The sequence below is a fragment of the Colobus angolensis genome, unplaced genomic scaffold (genome assembly GCF_000951035.1).
Source record: "Colobus angolensis palliatus isolate OR3802 unplaced genomic scaffold, Cang.pa_1.0 Scaffold446, whole genome shotgun sequence".
Taxonomy (NCBI): domain Eukaryota; kingdom Metazoa; phylum Chordata; class Mammalia; order Primates; family Cercopithecidae; genus Colobus; species Colobus angolensis.
This window is the reverse complement of record NW_012117888.1, coordinates 820,096-844,815: the sequence shown is the minus strand read 5'-3', so window position 1 is coordinate 844,815 and position 24,720 is coordinate 820,096. Positions and strand designations below refer to the sequence as shown.

At 36.3% G+C, this 24,720-nt stretch overlaps 1 protein-coding gene across 2 annotated transcripts in view; it reads left to right on the top strand.

The window, feature by feature from the left end:
• Positions 1–23,229, top strand: part of HTR2C (5-hydroxytryptamine (serotonin) receptor 2C, G protein-coupled) — a 192,758-nt gene extending 169,529 nt beyond the window's left edge. For both annotated transcript variants that reach the window (XM_011957541.1, XM_011957542.1), the window contains exon 4: positions 22,403–23,229. In XM_011957541.1, coding sequence (XP_011812931.1) covers positions 22,403–23,229 — 827 coding nt within the window. The remainder of the gene's footprint in view (positions 1–22,402) is intronic.
• Positions 23,230–24,720: the final 1,491 nt, after the last annotated feature.

Sequence of the window (24,720 nt, the reverse complement as noted above, 5' to 3'; positions counted from 1 at the left end):
TATTCATTTTTTACATTGGTGTCTTGCACTTTAATTTTTATTTTTAATATTTTAAAAAAGAAATTTTCAAAACTATATGGAAATAATGTTAACTTTTAAATTGTACTCTTGTTTTAATGTATACTTTTATAAATATGTTTTCATTTTACTCATTTAGGTTATTACTGGCAATTGACCACAAATTATGTAAAAATCTTTATTAAATCCATATAATTAGTGATGTAGCTAAATGCAAGAAAAATAAATTTTATCTGACAATATATTTTTTAAAAGAATATACATACTGTTCTTGTTGAGTAGATTGATCTACAGATGTCTTTTAGGTCTAATTGATTTATAATGTTGTTCAAGTCATCTATTTCCTTGTTGATTGTTAGGCTAGTTGTTCTTTAAAATTGTAAAATGTAGTATCGATGTGTTCAACTATTGTTGAATTGTCTAATTATCACTTCATTTCTTTCCATTTTCACTTCATGCATTTTGGTGTTCTGTTATTGGTACATATATGTATATAATTGTTATACCTTTCTCATGGATTGACCTTTTACCATTATAAAATTTTTGTCTTTAGTAAACTTTTTTGTTTTGAAGTCTATTTTGTCATATATTAATTAGAATATCCTCTTTAACTCTGTTGTGGTTGCTCTTTGCATGATTTATTTTCTGTCTTTTAATTTCAATATATTTGTATATAGATTTGTATATACATTGTGCCTCCTGTGTACGGCATTAGTTGGATCATGATTTTATTCAGTCTTACCATTTCTTCATTTTGATTACATTTTTAGTCTAATCCCATTTAATGTTATTAGTGATATAGTTTGATTTAGGTCTGCCATGTTACATTTTGTTTCTATATGTCTCATGTCTTTTTTCCTTATATTCTTCCTTTACTGCTTGCTTTTACAGTAAGTGGATATTTTCTAAAGTAGCATTTTAATTTATTTAATTATTTCTTTTTAGTTATTTCTTTAGTGGCAACTAAAGGGCTTACCATATATATCTTATCAGAATCAGCTTCAGATATGTACAAACTTAATTCCAATAAGATTTAGAAACATTACTCCTATGTAACTCTATTCCTTTTTCCCCTTTCTGAAGTATTATATATCATATATTACATATGATACATATCACATCAATACATTTTACTAACACAATAATATATCATTATAATTACTACTTTATGTAATTTTATGTCTTTTAAAGAATTTCAGAGAGGAAAGGAGCAAATTCATATTTATGTCTTTTGTTATATTAATCTTATTTCAGATTTTTTCCTATGGGTTCAAGTTACCATCTAGAATCATTTATTTAGCCCATTATAGCTTCGCCCACACCTAGATCTTTTTACCTGTCATTGGCAAATGTGTTTACATTTCTATAAGGTATATAGTCAAGCATACATTATGTCAACTTAAATAACAAACCAAGAGAAGCTCTCTAAAAGAAAACATGTTTATTGGGGGATACAGCATTGCAATGGGAACATGCATGCCATAGTAAACAATGTGCATATTTAATGAGATGAACAAGCACAAAGGTTTCTAAAGGAAACAATGAGAAGGATTACATAATTGTTTTGAAATAGTTATTCTTGTCTACAAAGATTAATAACAAGAATGATGCCAGTCTGAGGTCAGACAGGTAGTTGCTGGGTAGATGATGCTGTATAAGTATTTATTTGTGTAAAGTTGTGATGGTTTTTGCAGACTTTTGTGATAGCTTTGTTATCAGATATACCAACATAGGAATGCTCTCTTCATGGCCTTTCCTGGCTCTATTTGTCAGGGTTTCATTAATATTAATGAATCCATTTTGATTATAGCAACTTTCACAATTGTACACTTTTTTATACAATTGCTTTTAAAATCAGCCAAGAAAGGAGAAATGTATGCATTTATACTGTATTCTATAATTAAAAATTTCTTTATAGATATTCTTTGTATTTTTATATTGGTATTATTATCTGGGGTCACTTGCCTTCTGCTCAAGAACTTCATTTAGTAATTTTTGTAAGGTAGATCTGCTAGTAAAATTCTCTTAGGGAATGTGCTTATGTTGCTTTTGTTTTTAAAAATAACTTTGCTGGATACAGGATCCTTGGTTGAAATTTCGTTTTTCTTCATTAGGTATTTTTGAATATGTTATCCCATTACTTTCCACCCTCCATTGTTTCTGATTAAAAGTCAGCTGTTGGCCAGGCGCAGTGGCTGACACCTGTAATCCCAGCACTTTGGGAGGCCAAGGTGGGCAAATCATGACGTCAGGAGTTCGAGACCAGCCTGGCCAATGTGGTGAAACCCTGTGTCTACCCAAAAAATTAGCTGGGTGTAGTGGTGGCCACCTGTAATCCCAGCTACTCAGGAGGCTGAGGCGGGAGAATTGCTTGAATCCAGGAGGCGGAGGTTGCAGTGAGCCAAGATCGCACCACTGCACTCCAGCCTGGGCAACAGAGTGAGACTCTGGAAAAACAAACAAGCAACAACAAAAAAAACCAGATGTTTATTTCATTGTGGTTCTGTTGTAAGTGATGGGCCCTCTACCCTTGTTGCTCCCCAATTTTTCTCCATATCTTTGGCTTTCAGTATTTTGACTAGTTTATCTGTGGATCTCTTTGCATTTTTCCAACTTTTAGTTAATTGACTTTCCTAGATGTGTAGATGTGTAATGATGTTATTCTCTCTGAGTAATAGTCCCAATCTAGAATCTGAGTGCTAAATGAAAGGGGTAGGCAGTAGCCAAAGGTCTTTAGGCTTGCTTCTCTTGACATGAACCCCTGTCTCATCAGGTGGGAAAATGGCAATTTGGGACCCAGTATTTTCAGCAGCACCATACCCAAGCTGGAGCTTCTACTGTATGAGTAGAGAGCAAGCAGAAAAGTAGAGTGTCCACTTCTCAGCTACACTTACCCAGATATTATCCTCAGCAACAGGTAGCTGGTAGTAGGATGAAAAATGCTGATGCTGTGCCTCTCCTAGGAATATAAATCCTTGACTGGGAACTGGGGATAAGGGGAACCTTGTGCATTAGTTGTACCAATCTGAGTGAAGTTTCTTTTTACTTTTCTTTTTCTTTTTTTTTTTTTTTTTTTTTTGAGACAAAGTCTCGCTCTGTCGCCCAGGCTGGAGTGCAGTGGAGCGATGTCAACTCACTGTAAGCTCCGCCTTCCGGGTTCACGCCATTCTCCTGCCTCAGCTTCCCGAGTAACTGGGACTACAGGCGCCCGCCAGTATGCCCGGCTAATTTTTTTGTATTTTTAGTAGAGACGTGGTTTCACAGTGTTAGCCAGGATGGCCTTGATCTCCTGGCCTCGTGATCCACGCTTCTCGGCCTCCCAAAGGGCTGGGATTACAGGCGTGAACCACCGTGCTCGGCCGTGAAATTTTCTATTTATCTTTGTACATCTATCTATTTCTGCTTTGTATATTTTGAAATACCATTATCAAGCTTACAGAATTTTAATATGTTTGACTCCTTTTGAGTCAAATCACTTAACATCTTTTTCCAGTAAGCCAAATATGTACGTTTACACAGACAGTTTCTACTGATTACTTCTCTTCCTATGTAAGAGCCATACATTCTTATTTCTTTGAAATTCTCATATATTTTTATTGCAACTTGGACAATTGAAATATTATAATGTGATAACTCTGGAAATTAGATTCTCATCATTCCCCAGAATTGGCTGTTTTCACTATTTATTGTGGTAGTTATGTTTACTGACTTTCCTGAAGTGATTGTCTGCTGAGTATATATTCTTTATCAATGAAATCTCAGCTCCACTAGCTTAGAGGCCAGCTGATAATTGGACAGAGATTACCTTAATTGCCTGGAACCAATAAATCTCTGTTATTGCCAATGAGTTCTGTGTTGCTGTTGGGGCACATCTTCAACATTCAGCCAATCAGTATGCAATTCTGCCATGGGCTTCCCTTACTTGCACAGAGATTCAAGGTCAGACAGAAGTGAGAGCTTAAGGACTTCTCAGGTCTTTCCTAAGCAATCCGACTGTTTGGGGAATGCATACAATCCTACACATGCAGGTGTCCTTTTAGATTATGAACAATCATACTGGAGCTGTTCAAAGCCCTTCTGGACATTTTATTTCTCACTTTTTCCTTTTATTCATTTTGCTTAGTCTATTGTTTTCTCCAACTGTAAATAATTTCCTCAGGCAGCTGGAATGTTGAAACATTTGCCAGTAAATGTTTTCCAGAAATGCTCCTCAGGGAGAAGTTTTTAGCATTGGTTGAACTCCAAGTCAGATGAAATGAAATAAGCCTTTTGTGCTGGTTCTTCCAGGACACCACCAGAAAATTCAAATAATGACAATTTTTTAGGTGCATGGCTTTCAGAGCTCTCCATTTTGCTACCCTCAGTGCCAGGAGGATCAGCTGTTATTTTTTAAGACTGATTCTGATGTGGAGAGCAGGGGATGGGAAGGGAATGGTTCTTAGTGATATTGAGACATTTATCTTGAATGAATGTTTCCCGTGTTGCTGCAAGTTTTGGGTTAGTTTTTATAGTTCTGATGATATTGAATCTATTTTCCCAATTTTTCTGTTGCTTTATAGAGAGGCAAATTTTTGAAGGGACTTACTCTAACATTTTCACAGATGCCACTCTCTGCTTTTTATCATTATAAATAAATTTGTTAGTATGCAATTTCAATTCCACTATTGGCATTTTAGGTATATTTGAATTATTTTTTAAATTATTGAGCTAGAAAACATAGTATGCTTCTATAACTTATCTGATTATACTAAATGTTCATCTCTATTTACTTCTTGGAACAAGAAATATAGGAACTTTGAAAGAGTATAGTTGCATTTACCCCTTCCCATCATTTGTGGGTTGTTGTCAAATATATTACATGTGTCTACATTATAAAGCCACTTACAGACGTAATTTTTGCAGTAAATAGCATCTTTGTAAAATAAAAAGAGTTATACCTCATATTGTACTTAACCACATATTCACTTACCGTTTCTTGTTCCCTTCATTATTTCTGGTTTTCATGAGTTACCATCTCATGTCATTTCCTTTCAGTCTGAAGGACTTCCATTAACATTTCTCATAGTGCATATCTGCAATCAATAATTCCATGTTTGCTATCTACAAGTATTTTCATTTCACCTTCAATTTCGAGGGGCAGTCTTACTGGATATAGAATTGTTGGTTGACTGTTATTTTGTTTCAGCACTTTGAATTTGATATTTGAGTATGTCCTGTCCTTCATATTTTCTTGAGATAAGCTGATAATTATATAATTGTTTCCTTGTATGAAATACGTCTTTGCCTACTTCTGCTTTTTAAATGTTCTTACTCTCTTTTAAATTCAGCAGACTGTGATGTTTGTAGGTGTGATTTCTCCCGTTTATTCTATTTGGAATTCATTCATCTTTATGAAATGTTGGTTAAACTTTTTCACAAATTGGTGAAGTTACTGGCCACTATTTCTGCAAACATTTATTCTGCTTCTTTCTTTCCTTTCTGTCTGGGACCCAAATTGTACATATATTAAGCCATTTAGTATTATCTTATAAGTCTCAGGCTTAATTCATGTTTTGTATCATTTTATTCCTTACTCACTGATCCTTTTAGCCTTCTAAATTGCATTTGTCCCATCATGTGATTTTTTTTTTTTTTTTGCTATTTTGGTAATTTAATTTTACAAACATTATAACTTTCACTTGGTCTTTTTATATGTGCCATTTCTTTATTGATATTGTTGTCTTTCCTGTCATTAATACCATATTTGCCTCGAACTTACGGAACATATTTTAAAATACCTGTTTTCACATTTGGATCTTTAAATCCAGTATCTGTGACCAATCATGGTCTATTTATATTAAATTCCCCTTTTACTGTTTATGGTTCCCACTTTCTGTTTCTTTGTTTATATCTAATAACTTTTGATTGAAAACTGGACATTGTTATACATTGACACTCTGGAGTTTGTTTCTTATTGTGAAGATTATTGTTTATTTCTTCTAGCAGGTATTTAACTTTCCAGACTCAAACTATAAAACCTGTGTCCCCTACATTGTGCAACAGCTGACATTTCTTTTCAGTTTTCTTGACTTCTAGTTGCTTCTTTTTAGCATGTTCCTCCCATCTTTCCTTTGTGCATATGGAGTTTAAAGATCAGTCTAAGATTGAGGCAAAATTTGTAATGAGATTTAGGATAGGTTGGAGAATGCATTCAATCAAAAACACAAATTGAAAATTAGTAGGGGAACTCAGGAAGAAAGGGAACCACAGAGAGACTGTTAAATCTAAATAGAAATTCATATCGTATGTCCTCATCATAGGAAGAGATCCTTCAGTGTATCATAATTTAGTCTGGCAATAGCTGTTGATTTTTTATAAGAGTATATCTTTTTATCAACAGAAGAAGTATTTTTGTTTCTAGTTTTCAGAGAATTTTTATTGGGAATAGATACTGACTTTTGATAAATGATGTTTTAAATTCTATTGAGAGGATCTAATAGTATACTTTTTTCTCTTATTTATCCTATTAATGTGGATAATTTCTTTGACTGGTATACACTCTTGAAACATCCTTGCATTCTTGGGAATAGTCTAGAGATTAAACCCCCATCATGATATACTGTTCATATATTGATGGATTTCAATTCCTAATATATTACTGAGGATCTGTGCATCTATGTACATAAATGATTTTGTTCAATAAATTACTTATCTTGCAGAGTCTTTATCAGCTTTTCATATCAGTTATGCTGAAATCATAAAATTGGTTAGAAATCTATCCTCCTTTTCCATTATCTGAAACTGTTCACGTAAAATTGGTAATATTTATCTCTTAAATGTTTGACAGAATTCACCAATGAAGCATTTGAATCTGAATTCTTTTTTTGGAGAGGGTTTCAAATGTCATCTAGTTACCTTAGTAGATGAAGAGCAATTTCAATTTTCTGTTCCTTTCCATTTTGTTTCACTTTTATTCATAGGCAACACAATAAGGCAAAAAATTAAATAAGTAAAAGTAAAAAAGACTGGAAAGAAAACAAAACTTTTAAACCTGAAGATAAAATAATTGTCTATGTGAAACTTAAGGAATCTACAAAACTGAAAACTCTACTAATATCAATAAGTAATTTAGCAGGCTTTCTGAATAACAGATCATATAACACACCAACATAGATTGTATTTCCAAATATTCACAACAAATAATCAAAAAATTAAATAATATGTATCTATGGTATCATAACAAATATAGTACCCTTAGAAAATATGGGAGAACCCTCTGTACATATAAACATAGCTTACAGAAATTAAATTAGAATAAATACAAGGAGTGATAATTACATGTTCTTGAATTGAAAATCTAAAAATTAAAATATAATCTATTAACATATCTAAATTAATCTATAGATTCATATTAATCCAAAAATAATCACATCAGGCTACTTTCAGAAACTGACAAACTGATTTTATTATTTATTTATTTATTTGTTTATTTTTTTTTGAGACAGAGTCTCACTCTGTTGCCCAGGCTGGAATGCAGTGGCGTGATCTCGGTTCACTGCAACCTCTGACTCCTGAGTTCCAGTGATTCTCCTGCCTCAGCCTCCCAAGTAGCTGGAATTACAGGCACCAGCTACCACACCCCGCTACTTTTTTTGTATTTTTAGTAGAGACGGGGTTTCACCATGTTGGCCAGGCTGGTCTTAAACTCCTGACCTCAGGTGATCCACCTGCCTCGACCTCCCAAAGTGCTGGGATTACACATGTGAACCACTGTGCCCAGCCTGATTTGAAAATTTATAAGGAGAAGTAAAGGACCTAGGAGAGTTAAAACAATTTTGAAAAAAAAAAAAACAAAAAACTAGGAGCATTTATCTGATTTCAAGACATACAATATAGCTAAAGCAATCAAGAGAGTGGTTATTGGCACAAGAATAAAGAAATAAATCAATGCAAGTTTTTAAAAAATAGTCCAGAAATATACTCACACATAAACTATCAGTTTTCAAAAAAAGTGCCAAGATAATTAAGTAAGAAAAATTGCTTTTTCAATAAATGCTCTGAGGCTTATGTACAAATTGGTATAAAAGAATTAACCTTGGGGCCCGGTGCGGTGGCTCAAGCCTGTAATCCCAGCACTTTGGGAGGCCGAGACGGGCGGATCAGGAGGTCAGGAGATCGAGACCGTCCTGGCTAACATGGTGAAACCCCGTCTCTACTAAAAAAAAATTACAAAAGCTAGCCGGGCATGGTGGTGGGTGCCTGTAGTCCCAGCTACCTGGGAGGCTGAGGCAGGAGAATGGCGTAAACCCAGAAGGCGGAGCTTGCAGTGAGCTGAGATCCGGCCACTGCACTCCAGCCTGGACGACAGAGCGAGACTCCGTCTCAAAAAAAAAAAAAAAAAAAAGAATTAACCTTGACTTCAACCTCATAGTATATACAAAATTACCTTAAGCCAGATCATTCATCCAAATGTAAAATCTGAAAGCAAAATTATTGTAGATAAAATATAAAAGAATATCTTCATAACCTTGCATAGGCCAATATGCTTTGAATAGGAAACAAAACACATAAATAAAGAAATTAAAAGTTGACAAACTGAACTTCAAAATTAAAAACTGCTCTTTGAAAGATGACAATATTAAGGAAATAAAAAAGACAAGCCAAAGACTCAGAGAAAATATAGGCAAGATATATCTGCCAAAAGACTTGCATCCAAAATATATAAAGAGCTCTTAAAAATTAAGTCAAACAACTCAGCTGAAAATGGGAAAAATGTTGAACACTTTATAACAGAATATATCCAAATGGCAGTAAGTACATGAGACATTGTTCAGTGTCCTAGACCATGATGATAATGCAACTTTAAAACCACAATGAGAACTGGCTTCACACCACTAGAATGGCTAAAATTGAAAAGCCAGCACTACCAAGGGGTGTCAAGAATTAGTGGCAACTGAAATTTTCATTGTGAATGGGACTGCAAAATGGTACTTTTTCAGTTTCTTAGAAAGTTAAACATGCATCCACCCTATCAACCAGCAATTCCACTGCTTACATTTGCCCAAATGATACGAAAATATATGTTTACACACAAAAAATCTTATCATGACTTTTAAAACTACTTTATTCATAATAATCCCAAACTGAAAATATCTCAAATGTTTATCAACAGGTGAAAGGATAAGCAACAATTCCTTCAAAGGAATAATATTTACAACAGAAAGAAAAACTAGTGACACAACCAAAAATATGTGTGAAGTGATAGCCATTATGATGAGCAAAAGCAGACAGATATGTAAGTGTAGATCTTGTATGATTCCATTTATGTAAAGTTCTAAAACAGGTAAACCTATACTGATAAGAATCTAAATAGTCATTTCTTGGGGTGGGGAAAATTGACTAGATAGGAAGATAAGAAAACTTTCTGCAGGCTTGAAAATGTCCTATGTTTCAATTGGGATGGTGATTTCACAGATATATACATTTGTAAAGTCTCATGTAAATGTATACTTGAAATCTGTGTGTTTTTATGTGCTTGTAAATTGTATTTCAATAAGGTATTTATATTTCAATAAATCTACCTTATTTATTTATGTACCTTATTTATTTATTCAATTATTCATCTACCTTATTTATTTATTCAATTGAGACAGTCTTCCTCTGTCACCCAGGTTGGAGTGCAGTGGCATGATCTCGGCTCACTGCAACCTCTGCCTCCTGGGTTCAAGCGATTCTCATGCCTCAGCTTCGAGTAGTTGGGATTACAGGCACATACCACCACGCTAGGCTAATTTTTGTATTTTTATTTGAGACGGGGTTTCACCATGTTGGCCAGGCTGGACTCAAACTCCTGACCTCAAGTGGTCCACTCGTCTCAGGCTCCCAAAGTGCTGGGATTACAGGCGTGATTCACTGTGCCCAGCCAGATTTGTTTTTTAAATGAACAAAGCATCAACAATCTGTGGGACACTGGCAAGCGCTCTAATGTGCATTGATCTCAGAAAGGGAGGAAAGACACACTGAGGACATAAAATGTTTGAAGCATATAGAAAGTGTACATCCCTTCTTATATTTTTTAAAGTCTAGTAATAACAAGTGAAAAAAATTGTAACAAAGTGTGGTGTTATGTCATATTTAGAAACAAATTATATGAAAACAATGACATATGTTGGGGGTGTAAATGAATTTATGCTGTTGTATTATTCTTACATTACACATGAGATAGTAGATCATGCAACTTATCATAATTGATCATAGTATTTCTTTTTAAAAATATCTGTAGGTTATGTAGTGATGTACTCTCTTTTCTCTTGATACTGGTAATTTGTGTTCTTTCTCCTTCTTTTTTCTTGATGTGTCTTGGTAGAGATTGATCCATTTTATTAAACTTTGCAAAGAACCAACTTTAGGTTTGTGAGGTTTCTTTATCATGTGTCTGTTTCCTCTTCTGTCAATTTTTACTCATTTATCTGTTTCTTTCCTTGTATGTAGGATGTAATTTCCTCTTCCTTTTTTCAAGTTTCTTACTGCAGAAACTTAGATTACTAATTCTAATCATTGTTTCTTCTTTTTGAATATTGACATTTACTGTTAAAATTTCTTCTAGGCTGGGTGTGGTGGCTCACGCCTGTAATCGCAGCACTTTGGAAGGCTGAGGTGGGTGGATCACATGAGGTCAGGAGTTCGAGACCAGCCTGGCCAACATGGTGAAACCTCGTCTCTGCTAAAAATACAAAAATTATCCAGGAGTGGTGGCGGGTGCCTCTAATTCCAGCAACTTGGGATGCTGAGGCAGGGAGAATCACTTGAACCCAGGAGGCAAAGGTTGCAGTGCGCCAAGATCATGCCATTGCACTCCAGACTGGGCAACAGAGCGAGACTTCATCTCAAAAAAGAAAAACAAAAATCCTCTAAATTTTGCTTTTGCTCTACCCACAAATTTCATGTGCTGTATGTTCAACAAATTATTCTCAAATGTTTTTCCAATTTTGCTTGTGATTTCTTTTTTGGCACATGAGTTATTTAGATGTTTGTAATTTGATTTTCCAGTTATTTAGATGAGGTGTGGGAAATGAGTGATAAATATCTTATTTGTCATTAATTTCTTATTTAATTCTGTTGCTAAGAACATACTATACAAGGTTTCAGTCTTGAGAAATTATTGAGAGATATTTTATGCTCCAGTATATGACTTATCTTGATAAGCATTCCATGTGAACATTTTAAAGAAGGTATATTCAGAAGCATTCAATGTAGTGTTCTGTAAATGTCAATCACATCTAATTGACAGTGTTTATATTTTCTATATCTGTACTTTCTTTTTCAAACAGTTACTAAGAAAGGAATGTTTGTCAGTGATGATTGGGGATTTGTTCATTTCTTCCTTTAGTTCTGTAGATTTTGCTTTAAATATTTTGAAGCTATGTCATTGGGAAAGACACATTTAGGATTGGTATGCCTTACTTTTGAATTTGTCCTTTTATTATTGTAAATACTCCCTTTCATCTCTGCTAATATTCCTTGTCTTGAAATACACTTTGTCTGACAATAATATAGCCATGCTACCTTTCTTGTAATAACTATTCATACAATGTATAATTTTCCATAATTTCTAATTTTGTACTTACATTTGTCTTCATATTTAAAGTTTGCCTCTTTCAAGACAACTGATAGTCTTTCTCTTTTATCTTAATCTGAAAATCTCTGCCTCCTAACTAAACTATTTGGATCAATTACATTTTGTGTAATCATCAATATGACTAGGTTTAACTCTGACATCTTGCTATTCATTTTCTTTTTGCTTCATTTAATTTTTGTTCTCCTGTTTCGCTTTCCCTGCCTTCTCTTCTGCTTACCAAATACCTTTAGCATTGCATTTTAGTTCCTTTAATGACTTTTTAGCTATGTATTTTTAAGTATTTTTATTTGACTTAGGTGGATTTAAGGATTGCCATCAGATATCTTATCTCATAAGCATCCTCAGTTTTAATAATGTACTGATTCTCCACTTTAGACTTTAGACATGTAAGAAACTTAAAATGTTTAATTTGATTTTTCAAGCCTGTTCTTTTTGTTAATGTTGTCATGTATGCTGTTGCTACAAATGTCATAGACACAACTTTATTTTATTTTATTTTATTTTATTTTATTTTGAGGCGGAGTCTCGCTCTGTCGCCTGGGCTGGAGTGCAGTGGCCGGATCTCAGCTCACTGCAAGCTCCGCCTCCCGGGTTTACGCCATTCTCCTGCCTCAGCCTCCGGGGTAGCTGGGACTACAGGTGCCCGCCACCTCGCCCGGCTAGTTTTTGTATTTTTAGTAGAGACGGGGTTTCACCATGTTAGCCAGGATGGTCTCGATCTCCTGACCTCGTGATCCGCCCGTCTCGGCCTCCCAAAGTGCTGGGATTACAGGCTTGAGCCACCGCGCCCGGCCTTAGACACAACTTTAAAATCAACTCATTTGTGCCTCAAAACCTCACTCACCTTTGAAGAAATTAGGATAAAATAAAAAGTAGTCTGTTTACTTACATGTTTACCATTTCAGGTGCTCCCCTTTCCTCCAGTAGTTGTGAGTTTCCACCTGGTATCATTTTCAACAGCCTGAAGAACTTCCCTTAGCATTCTTTTTTTCCCCAACTTTTATTTTAAGTTGAGGGATGTATGTGCAGGGTGTGCAGGTTTGTTACGTAGGTAAATGTATCCCATGGTGGTTTGCTGCACAGATCATCCCATCACTTAGGTATTAAGCCCAGCATCCATTAGCTATTATTCCTAATGCCCTCCCTCCTCACCCTCTGACAGGCCTCAGTGTGTATTGTTCCTAGCTATGTGTCCATGTGATCTCATGATTCAGCTGCCACTTCTAAGTGAGAAGACAAGGTATTTGCTTTTCTGTTCCTGTGTTAGTGCTGACGATAATGGCTTCCAGCTCCATTTATATCCCTGCAAAGGGCATAATCTCTTTCCTTTTATGGCTGCATAGTATTCCATGGTTTATATGTACCACATTTTCTTTATCCAGTCTATCATTGATGGGCATTTGGGTTGGTTCCAAGTCTTTGCTATTGTGAATAGTGTTGCAATGAACATATGCATGCATGTATCTTTATAACAGAACAGTTTACATTCCGTTGGGTATATACCCAGTAATGGGATTGCTGTGTCGAATGGTATTTCTGCCTCTGGGTCTTTAAGGAATCATCACACTGCCTTCCACAATGGTTAAACTAATTTACACTCCCACCAAGAGTGTGAAAGTGTTCCTTTTTCTCCGCAACCTCACCACCCTCTGTTGTTTCTGGACTTTTTAATAATCGCCGTTCTGGCTGACATGAGATGATATCACATTGTGGTTTTGATTTGCATTTCTCTAGTGATCAGTGATGTTGAGCTTGTTTTCATATTTTTTTTGGCCACATGAATAGCTTCTTTGGAGAAGTGTCTGTTCATGTCCTTTGCCCACTTTTTAATGGAGTTGTTTTTTTCTTGTAAATTTGTTTAAGCTACTTGTACACTCTGGATATTAGACCTTTGTCAGGTTGCAAAGATTTTCTCTCATTCTGTAGGTTGTCTGCTCATTCTTATGATAGTTTCTTTTGCTGTGCAGAAGCTCTTTAGTTTAATTAGATCCCATTTGTCAATTTTGCTTTTGTTCCAATTGCTTTTGGTGTCCTCATCTTAAAATCTTTGCCCGTGCCTATATTCTGAATGGTATTGCCTGGGTTTTCTTCTGAGGTTTTTATAGTGTTGGGTTTTACATTTAAGTCTTTAATTCATCTTGAGTTGATTATTGTATATGGTGTAATAAAGGAATCCAGTTTCAGTTTTCTGCATATGGCTAGTCAGTTCTCCAAGCACCATTTATTAAACAGGAAATCCTTTCCCCATTGCTTGTATTTGTCAAGTTGGTCAAATATCAGATAACTGTAGGTGTGCAGTCTTATTTCTGAGATCTCTTCTGTTCCATTGGTCTATGTGTCTGTTTTTGTACCAGTACCATGCTGTTTTGGTTACTGTGGCCCACCAGTATAGTTTGAAGTTGAGTAACGTGATGCCTTCAGCTTTGTTCTTTTTGCTTAGGATTGCCTTGGCTATTTGGGCTCTTTTTGGGTTCCATATGAATTTTTAAAGTTTCTTCTAATTCTGTGAAGAATTTCAATGGTAGTTTAATGGGAATAGTATAGAATCTATAACTTTGGGCAGTTATGGGCATTTTAATTACATAGATTCTTTCTATCCATGAGCATGGAATGTTTTTCCATTTGTTTATGTCATCTCTGATTACTTTGAGCAGTGGTTTGTAGTTCTCCTTAAAGAGGTCCTTCACTTCCCTTATTAACTACATTCCTAAGTATTTTATTCCTTTTGTGGCACTTGTGAATGGAAGTTCATTCATTCTTTGGCTCTCAGCTTGCCTGTTGTTTCTGTATAGGAATGCACTATCTCAGGCAGGCTCCACCCTGTTGCTGGTGGCTGGCTGGAATTCCAAACCATTGACTCTTATCTTATGAGATGCCATGGAAGTGGGGCCTGCAGAACAATGCTGCTTGGCTTCCTGGATTCAGCCCCCTTCCTAGTGGTATGTACAGACCACCCACTTTGCCTGAGTTGTAGACACCTTTGTTGGGGATCCTGGGATCAGAGCATGTAAAGCTCCTGGGTCTATGTGTTGGCCTGAGCAGCTGCTTTGCTGAGACTCCACACAGCTCTGTGTGTTGGACCCAAGGCCCTGGTGGCGTAGGTTCACAAGGGGATCTCCTGATTCATGGGTTGCAAAGATCCGTGAGAGAAGCATGGTTTCCCACGGTCACATAATCACTCATCACTTCTCATGACTGGATGTGAGGGTTTCCTTGGCTCTGTATTGCTCCCAGTTGGGCTGTTGCTCCACCTGTCTTTTCTTTGTTCTCCATCGGTTGACTTGTTTCCCTGATCAGTCCTAAAGTGAGTACCTGGATATTTCAGTTGAAGACACTGTATTCACTCACCCATTTTGTTCCTCTCTGTGAATGCCGTGGACTACAGCTGCTTCTAATCGACCGTCTTGGTCCTCTTAGCAGTCTTTTTTTTTTTTTTTTTTTTGAGGCGGAGTCTCGCTCTGTCACCCGGACTGGAGTGCAGTGGCCGGATCTCAGCTCACTGCAAGCTCCGCCTCCCGGGTTTACGCCATTCTCCTGCCTCAGCCTCCGGAGTAGCTGGGACTACAGGCGCCCGCCACCTCGCCCGGCTAGTTTTTGTATTTTTAGTAGAGACGGGGTTTCACCGTGTTAGCCAGGATGGTCTCGATCTCCTGACCTCGTGATCCGCCCGTCTCGGCCTCCCAAAGTGCTGGGATTACAGGCTTGAGCCACCGCGCCCGGCCAGCAGTCTTTTAATGAAGTTCTGTTGGCAACAAATTCTCTCAGCTTTAGTTGACGTGAAAAAGTCTTAATTTTACGTTCATTTATGAAGTATATGATCACTGAACATAAAATTCTGGGTTGACAGATGTGCGTTTGTTGCTCTAGTTTTTACTTTATTCTTTTTAAAGATGATTTTATCTTCTGTCCTCCATGTTATCTGATATGACATCCTTGGATATTTCTCTTTCTTTCTCTTATTAAGCTTTATTTTAATGGGTTTGAAAATTCTGTGACAGATTTTTGGTCAGGGTATTTCCATTAAAAAGTGCTGATTTTAAAAACTAATAACTTAAAACTGCCACATGCGAAAAAAAGGGGATCCATAAAACATTCTCTTTTTATTCTGAAGGTTTTACAATGCATTGTTATCATTAACCAGTCTTTTACTATTAAACTTAAAAGAGTAATTGAAACAAACAGTTCTGAGACCATTCTTCCACCACTGATTAAAACTGGGGTGGCAGGTATTAGGGATAATATTCATCTAGACTTCTGAGCTTTCTATCAAACTTGGTGACGTTGCCAGCTCCAACAGCCTTCTTGTCCCTTGCTTTGATGATACATCATCATGATATGATGTCTATCTCATATCATGAACAGTAAAATGACTCAGAGGAGGATAGTGTGAGATACTGTCAATACACATGGGTTTGCCAGGAGCTATATCAATGACAATGACTGCAGCATCACCAGACTTCAAGAACTCCTGTCAGCCTGAAATAAATTTCCTCTCCATGCAAAATAACCCATGGAAACAGATAACCCTGCAGGTTAACAATAATTTCCCTATGTTTTCATTTTGATGTTTATCAAGCTGTTCTAGGAAATGTATTCTATAATCTCTTTTGTATCACGATTTATTATTCATCTCTCGGCAGTCTGTTTCCTGTCCTCACTATAATTGTTCTCTCTATAATCACCAATGACCTTTTTATTTTCGAAGATAGAGAAAATGTTTCAAATTCTAGACCTCTCTGTGGCATTTGAAACTGTTGTGGATGTCTTCTTCATAACACTCTTTCCCTTTGTCTGTAATGACATAACTTTTCACTTACACTGAATTGTTATCATGTGGCTGACACTCATTTTGCAAATTTTGCTGCTGATAGTTTTGATCCTACCAGAAGATGTCAAAAGAAATTATACTGACCAGTTTCACACATGTACTGACAATGACGCCTATCTAATGACTACTGTCTGGCCAACAATGATTATAAGACACTATGGGTTGTATGAAGCATCACAATTTCAAAGATGTTAAAATCTGAAAGAAATGTGCCTCTTAGAATCATTGGCATATGTATGACCTTATGGTTTGGAGAGAACTGATCTGTGTTGCTTGAATTCAAGGCTTTAAGACATAATGTAAACCTTTTTATACATCCTCTGAACTTACCTCTTTTGTAGTAAAATAACTTCATCAACTAATGGGCTTTTAACAGGTTGCAATGAGATAATGCATGTAAAGTATGTAATGTAGATAAAGTATCAGAGTCAGTAAGCATCATAATAAGTACTTAATGAATGATAGTAGTAGTAGTTGTAACAGCAGTAGTAGTTATAATAGTGGTAACATTATATTTTGAATAAAATAGTAGTAGAAGTAACATATGATATTTTCAGTAAAGCTTTAACTTAACTATGTTACTGAATTTAATATTCTAAAATGCTAAGACTCTTATATGTTTACTGAAGGCACTCTTCCTCTCAGAGTTTAAGTAACCTTAATAAATAATAACCACTTTTCAGAGATCTGCAACAACTGAATTAGATAATGCATGTGAAATATATTTGACAGTTTATTAGTTGAAGAAGTACCTAAGATTTGCAGCACAACATGAATTATAACTTATCTTTGTTGGTTCTAAAATTCTAAGGAAGATGATACAGACTTATTGAAGTTAAACTCAGAAAAGTTAAGTGATTCTATCTAATAATTTCTTTTATTTTTTTGTCCAGATTGAATAAAATATATATAAAAGTACATAACAGTTATGAAATATGTGGCTTAGTGTGTGACAAATAAGCCCTCAGTAAAAGGTAGTTATTATTATTGGAATTATTGTTAGTGACACCCGATATTTTCAATGGTAGTTCATATCTACTTTTCCTCTTTGGCCAAATCAGGAATTTCAAAAATATTGAAGATTGCCTCATGATATTTGCTAAACTTACTTAATTTTTCTGAAGTTAACTTCATAAAATAACGTGTGCCTTTCAGAATTTTTATAAAAATGAATGAGATGATGAATTTAAAGTGTTTTGTTGCCAGTATTGCTGTTATTTATATTTACCAGACATGATAATATCGCATGAATTACTATTGGTTGAAATAAAAATGCTAAGACAAACAAACACATTTGCTGAACTTAACTCTCTAGCGCTTAAATAACTTAATGCATTAACGTAGAACAGTAGTTCTCAAGCTCTTTGGTGTCAGGACCCCTTTATACTCTTCAAAATAATTGAGGGTTCCAAAAGAGTTTTTGCTTATGTGGCTTATATTTATTGATATTTATGGTATTAGAAATTAAAACTGAGAAATGTTTAAAATATTTAGGAATAATTTTATTTTCAATCATAATAATAAACCCATCTAAGGTTAACATAAAAACATATTTTTGAAACTATAATCTCCAAAACAAATCAGAGAGAAAACAGGTGCATTATTTTATAGTTTTGAAAATTTATTGTTTTATTTATTTATTTATTTTAGATGGAATTTTGTTCTGTCACCCAGGCTGGAGTGCAGTGGCGGGATCTCAGCTCACTGCAACCTCTGCCTCCAGGGTTCAAGCGATTCTCCTGCCTCAGCCTCCCAAGTAGCTGGGATTACAAGGACGTGCTATCATCCCTGGCTAGTTTTTGTATTTTTAGTAGAGACTGGGTGGCACCATGTTGACCGGGCTGGTCTTGAACTCCTGACTTCAGGTGATCTGCCCACCTCAGCCTTTCAAAGTGCTGTGATTACAGGCGTGAGCCACTGCACCTGGCCCACAGTTTTGAAAATCTCTTTTAATATCTTGTTTGACAGAAAGAAAGCTAGGTTCTCATGTATGTATCCACATTCAACCGGTTGTGATATGTTGTTGTGGTTGAAATTTATGAAGAAAATGCAGTTTTAAAGACAGTTCGGAAAGGAAAACCTAGCAAGCTTTCTAAAAGTCTCAGAGCCCCCTAGGGTCCTTGAACCACACCTTGAGAACTACTGACACTTACCTTTTATTTTTCTTAAAGTATTGAATAAGACAGTGTGTACAACATATATTGTTATTAATGCTACTTCTGTTGTTGCTTTTTATAATTTCCTCGTATGGTTGAAATAACTTGAATTTCTTCTTGTTTTGTTGATTGCATTCATGGTTTCTAAAAACAAAAGAAAATGAATGACACTGCAGATTTGTGCAAAGTGGTTCAGCTACTTTGCCAAGTAATACCTGTCTTATAAAGTTTTTAACCAAATTGAGATAATACATTCTACGTCTGTAATGTCAGTAATATGCATGGTTCAGTGCCTGGCACATAGGATATACTCAATAAATAGCCACTATTAGAATCACCCTTTCCTCAATGCACAAAATACTATACAAATAGATGCCAGGGATAAAACTGGTCTCATCTACCCAATAACAGCTTCAGCTCATCTACAGTGACTTTGCTACCCTCTCTTGTTGTCCCTTGACAAGGCCTACTTTAGGCTCAAGAGTCCCTTAGACAAGTGAATAAATCATTTAATAGAAGTAAGCTAACATTACTCCAGAGTTGGTCCCTGAGTGATACCAACTTCCACCAATCTTATGGCCTGTGTGTGAGGCCTTCCCCAGAAACGTCCAAGTGTGTCTATGAATACTTAGAATATATGCAGCATTACCTGTGGGAAATTGAAGGTACATGCCTGAGTCATGATGCTTCCAGGGAAAGCAAATACCCCAGATTGAGTTTCTAGCCCCACACTGTGGTATCTATTGTTGTGTTGTTGGCAAAGTAGGAGATTGAAGAGGGAAACACCACTCCTGCATCCTTTATTGCTTTTGCTGCAAGGAACCTGGAAAGGTATAACGGAGTTTCCTACCAACACTTTGTCAGAAAATGGCCTTCTTCCCTACAGTTGTTTCAAACCGGTGATTGAATGTTTCCACTTAGGGATCCGAATTTTTTTTTTTTTTGCTCTGGAAGGAATCACTTCCAAGGTTAACTGTGGCCAATCAGTTTTGGAGAGTTTTTAAAATCTGAGGTTTAACAGTGATGTTACTCTGTTTCAGAAAGGACCTCTATGTCTTCTTTTCTCTTTTTTTTAGTTGAAAAAAATTATTGAGCTTTCTGTTTAGTAGTTGACTTTCAAAGATTACAAAAGTAGAATTATAAAATAAAGCCCGTGAACTCATCATCCGGCTCCAAGATTTATCAGCTTGTGGACTGTCTTGTTTTATCCATACTTTCATCCACTTCTCCCTCCCATATTATTTTGAAATAACTCCAGACATCATAATACTTCATCCTTAAGTGTTTTAGTATGCATATCTAAAAATAAAAGAGCTATTTTTTTATATAACCACAATATCAATACCTCACCTAAAAGTTAATGAACAATAATTATTTAATATCATCCAAAGGCTAGTCATTGTTCAGGTTTTTAATTGTGTTATGAAAAATTTTAACATGTTTTTGCTTTCATCAAGATCCCAAGAAGTTCCACATATTATAATTACTTAACAGGTCTTTTAAGTATCTCTTAATGTATAAGCTCCCCCTCTAACATTTTCTGTAGTAAATTTTTTTAAAGAAACTCTTCCTTCTTTTAAACATCTTTTTTTTTTTTTGAGGCAGAGTCTTGCTCTGTCACCCAGGCTGGAGTGCAGTGGCCAGATCTCAGCTCACTGCAAGCTCCGCCTCCCGGGTTTACGCCATTCTTCTGCCTCAGCCTCCGGAGTAGCTGGGACTACAGGCGCCCGCCACCTCGCCCGGCTAGTTTTTGTATTTTTAGTAGAGACGGGGTTTCACCGTGTTAGCCAGGATGGTCTCGATCTCCTGACCTTGTGATCCGTCCGCCTCAGCCTCCCAAAGTGCTGGGATTACAGGCGTGAGCAACCGCGCCCGGCTCTTTTAAACATCTTATATTAACTTTCTGCAGACTAATCTGCCACTAAAATATGTTATTAAGGTTAAGCCAATACTGATGTCCTTAGGGCATGCTTGATCTGCGCTTTTTATAGAGATTGCCTTACGTTTATGATTTTTCAAATGAAGATTCTAACAACACAGTCTGGCAGCTTTCTTAACTGTTTTATTTTTTTTTTTTTTTTTAACTCTTAAGAAATATATTTTGTGTGGTTCTGCTATACTCTATATTCCCAAATTCCTGTTGAAATTTCCCTTGGCATTTCATCAAACTTGGTGAAAAATCACTTTCTCTTTTCTCTTTCTAATAATTGCCACTCCACCCCATCCAGGTGCAAAGGTCTCTTCTTTAGGATCTCGCCATGCACTGCTTGAGGAGACTTATTGTTTGCAGTGCCTCCTCATTTTCAGTCTTTCCTACTTTCCTGAATGGTGTGCCTAGGTTCAGATCTATAGATAGGCATGGAACAATACCCAGGGAAGTCTTGTCATATCTGTGTGGCTTCCTCATCCTGTTACTTGGCTTCCTACTCTAGGAAAAGGCCAGTCATTTTAGAAATTCCATGTCTGAGGAAGAAGACTTAAAGATCACTTTCAAAACACTCTCTTCCTTCTGTCTGCCCAGAGATTAAACATCAGTCAGCATTCTCAGCAAGCTCTAGCAAAGAAGCATTGACCCATTTTTTTTCCCTCCTGATCATCCAGCCGGACACTCTATACCTGACTAGGCATGTTAACGCAACTGGTAAGGACTTTCTGTTTCAGGTTTGTCACAGCTGCTCGTGTGTTCCTTAAGGTCAGCAAGGATCTCTGAGAATCCTTTTCTGTCTCCCCTCACAGTTCATGATGTAGACACCTACCAGCCCAGGACTCCTAATAATCTCTGATGGAATCCCACAAGTAAAATCTGAACTTCCCAGGCTTTGACTTCCTGTGGACAAAAGGGAGGATAGCAATCTCTATCTCTATTTATTATCTATTTATCTCTATGTATTGATGCAGGACCTCTTGAAGACCTACAGTGGTTATTTCTGAAAGCTTCCAGATTTCTTTCTTATGCTCAGGCACAAAATCACCTTCTGCTGCCACCTCCTCATTGATATTTTCTGACTGTGGGCCTATTTATTGAAGGAAGTGCTTCTCTAGAGTACTACCTCTCAGTATTCTTAAAAACAGAAAAGCTCAAAATTCCACACAGAAACCGGAGGACTGCATCTCTCCCAACTCTACATTTCACCCTCTCTTGACTTTGAAACATTGCTTATGCCCAGAGACTCAAAATAAAACAAACAAACAAAAATCCTTGCTAAAAAGATAATCCTTTCAGCCTCTGCTTATTGACTATTTCATAGTATTTCATAGTATGTTAATATTTCATACTATTTCATAGTAGGTAGACTCTTGCCAACCAACCCTAATAGGCTGTTATTACTATTACAGGTGGTATGTGTCTCATTTTTATTGAATTTGGAAGACGATATGCTAAAGAAAGAATGATTGACTTTATTAATGTCATCAAGTACAGATGTTAATTTATTCACTGATCCAATAAATATTTATTGAGTGCCTTCTATGAGCCAGGACGATTCTTGGAAATCCAACAAATTTGACACAACCATGTCTCTAATATAGTTAATATCAATGAGGGTAATTCCATGCCTTCTATAGAATTTAGGGAGAAGGCATTCCTAACATGAAAAACACCATCATTTTCTGATGCCATACTGCTAGTGTTTCATGTGACTATCGATTATGCCGTGAATAGCTTTCAACAAATATCAGGTCTGAATTTCCTTCCGTAAAGTGCAAATTAATGTATGCCATTGAATACATCTCTTCAGTCCTTCAGTATGCTATAACAACGCCCTTCCTTTTTTCTTCCTTTAGGTGTATCAGTTCCTATCCCTGTGATTGGACTGAGGGACGAAGACAAGGTGTTCGTGAACAACACGACGTGCGTGCTCAACGACCCAAATTTCGTTCTTATTGGGTCCTTCGTAGCTTTCTTCATACCGCTGACGATTATGGTGATTACGTATTGCCTGACCATCTACGTTCTTCGCCGACAAGCTTTGATGTTACTGCACGGCCACACCGAGGAACCGCCTGGACTAAGTCTGGATTTCCTGAAGTGCTGCAAGAGGAATACGGCCAAGGAAGAGAACGCTGCAAACCCTAACCAAGACCAGAACGCACGCCGAAGAAGGAAGAAGGAGAGACGTCCTAGGGGCACCATGCAGGCTATCAACAATGAAAGAAAAGCTTCGAAAGTCCTTGGGATTGTTTTCTTTGTGTTTCTGATCATGTGGTGCCCATTTTTCATTACCAATATTCTATCGGTTCTTTGTGAGAAGTCCTGTAACCAAAAGCTCATGGAAAAGCTTCTGAATGTGTTTGTTTGGATTGGCTATGTGTGTTCAGGAATCAATCCTCTGGTGTATACTCTCTTCAACAAAATTTACCGAAGGGCATTCTCCAACTATTTGCGCTGCAATTACAAGGTAGAGAAAAAGCCTCCTGTCAGGCAAATTCCAAGAGTTGCTGCCACTGCTTTGTCAGGGAGGGAGCTTAATGTTAACATTTATCGGCATACCAATGAACCGGTGATCAAGAAAGCCAGTGACAATGAGCCCGGTATAGAGATGCAAGTTGAGAATTTAGAGTTACCAGTAAATCCCTCCAGTGTGGTTAGCGAAAGGATTAGTAGTGTGTGAGAAAGAACAGCACAGACTTTTCCTACAGTACAAGCTACACGTGTAGGAAAATTTTCTTCTTTAATTTTTCTGTTGGTCTTAACTAATGTAAATATTGCTGTCTGAAAAAAGGTGTTTTTACATATAGCTTTGCAACCTTGTACTTTACAATCATGCTTACATTAGTGAGATTTAGAGTTCTATATTTACTGTTTATAATAGATGGAGACTAACTTATTTTGATTGTTTGATAAATAAAATGTTTATTTTTGCCCTCCCTCCCTTCTTTCCTTCCTTTTTTCCCTTTCTTCCTTCCTTTCTCTCTTTCTTTTGTGCATATGGCAATGTTCATGTTCATCTCAGGTGGCATTTGCAGGTGACCAGAATGAGGCACATGACAGTGGTTATATTTCAACCACACCTAAATTAACAAAATCAGTGGATATTTGTTCCGGGTTAACAGTAAATATACACTTTAAATTCTTGCTCTGCTCATCTACACATAAAAACACAGTAAGATAGGTTCTGCTTTCTGATACATCTGTCAGAGGCAGAACTTAGTCTTGTTGTTCATATAGGGGCAAAATTTGACATTGTCAGAATGTTGTGTTGGTATTTACTGCAATGTCTGTCCCTAAACATAGTGGTATTTTAACATAGCAGCTGGTTAACCAGGACTACAGAAGTGGAAGGATGATGAGATATAATACACCAAATAGCTTTTCACTTCTTAAAGACAGTGTTCAAATTCTGACTATTACAACAAGCAAACTGAAATTAGTGTTTTCATTCTGGTCCTTAGTAAATTCCTAATTCTATGATTAAACTGGGAAATGAAATCCCAGAGTTATTTCCCAATCCAGGATTCAACATCAATTGGGTTTTGATCTCAGCATCCTGGAAATTTGTGTGCTTCACACAAAGTGAAATTAGTATTTTGAGCCTTATTAAAATATTTTCTTAATTATGGTACCTCTATCTATAGGACTTAATTTAGCAGTCCATTTTTGAGTAAAACTTGTATTGGAAGTAGAGATGGTAGAAACTTTGGAAGTTTTACTTGATTAAGGACTACAGAATTGGGCCCTTAGAATGTGGAAAAAAAAAAAGTAATTAAAAAGACACTTTTGCCGAACTCTAGGGATTACAGAAATACACAGTTTCCATTTGGATTTTAAACAAAATTTATCTCATTTTCAGATCCTTCCAAACTCTCTAGTGCAGGAAAAGGCTGCAGCTAATTTGTGAAAGTGGCAAGCTCTTCATTGCACTGCAATTACGTACCAGAAGTTTAAATCTTTATTAAAATATAGTGTTGTGTTACAGTAAGTGTTGGCCATTGTTTCATTCGTGGGCCTGCTGCTCTCTAAGAATTCAGTAGCATTTTAATAGTTTCTAAACCGTGAAAGGTTTTCAAGCATTGCTAAAGTCAGACCCATTCAGTCTATGCTGTGTGCAGAGTATACAAGTGTTTCTAGTAACAGTATTTCCGTATGTGTCCATTTCACACAA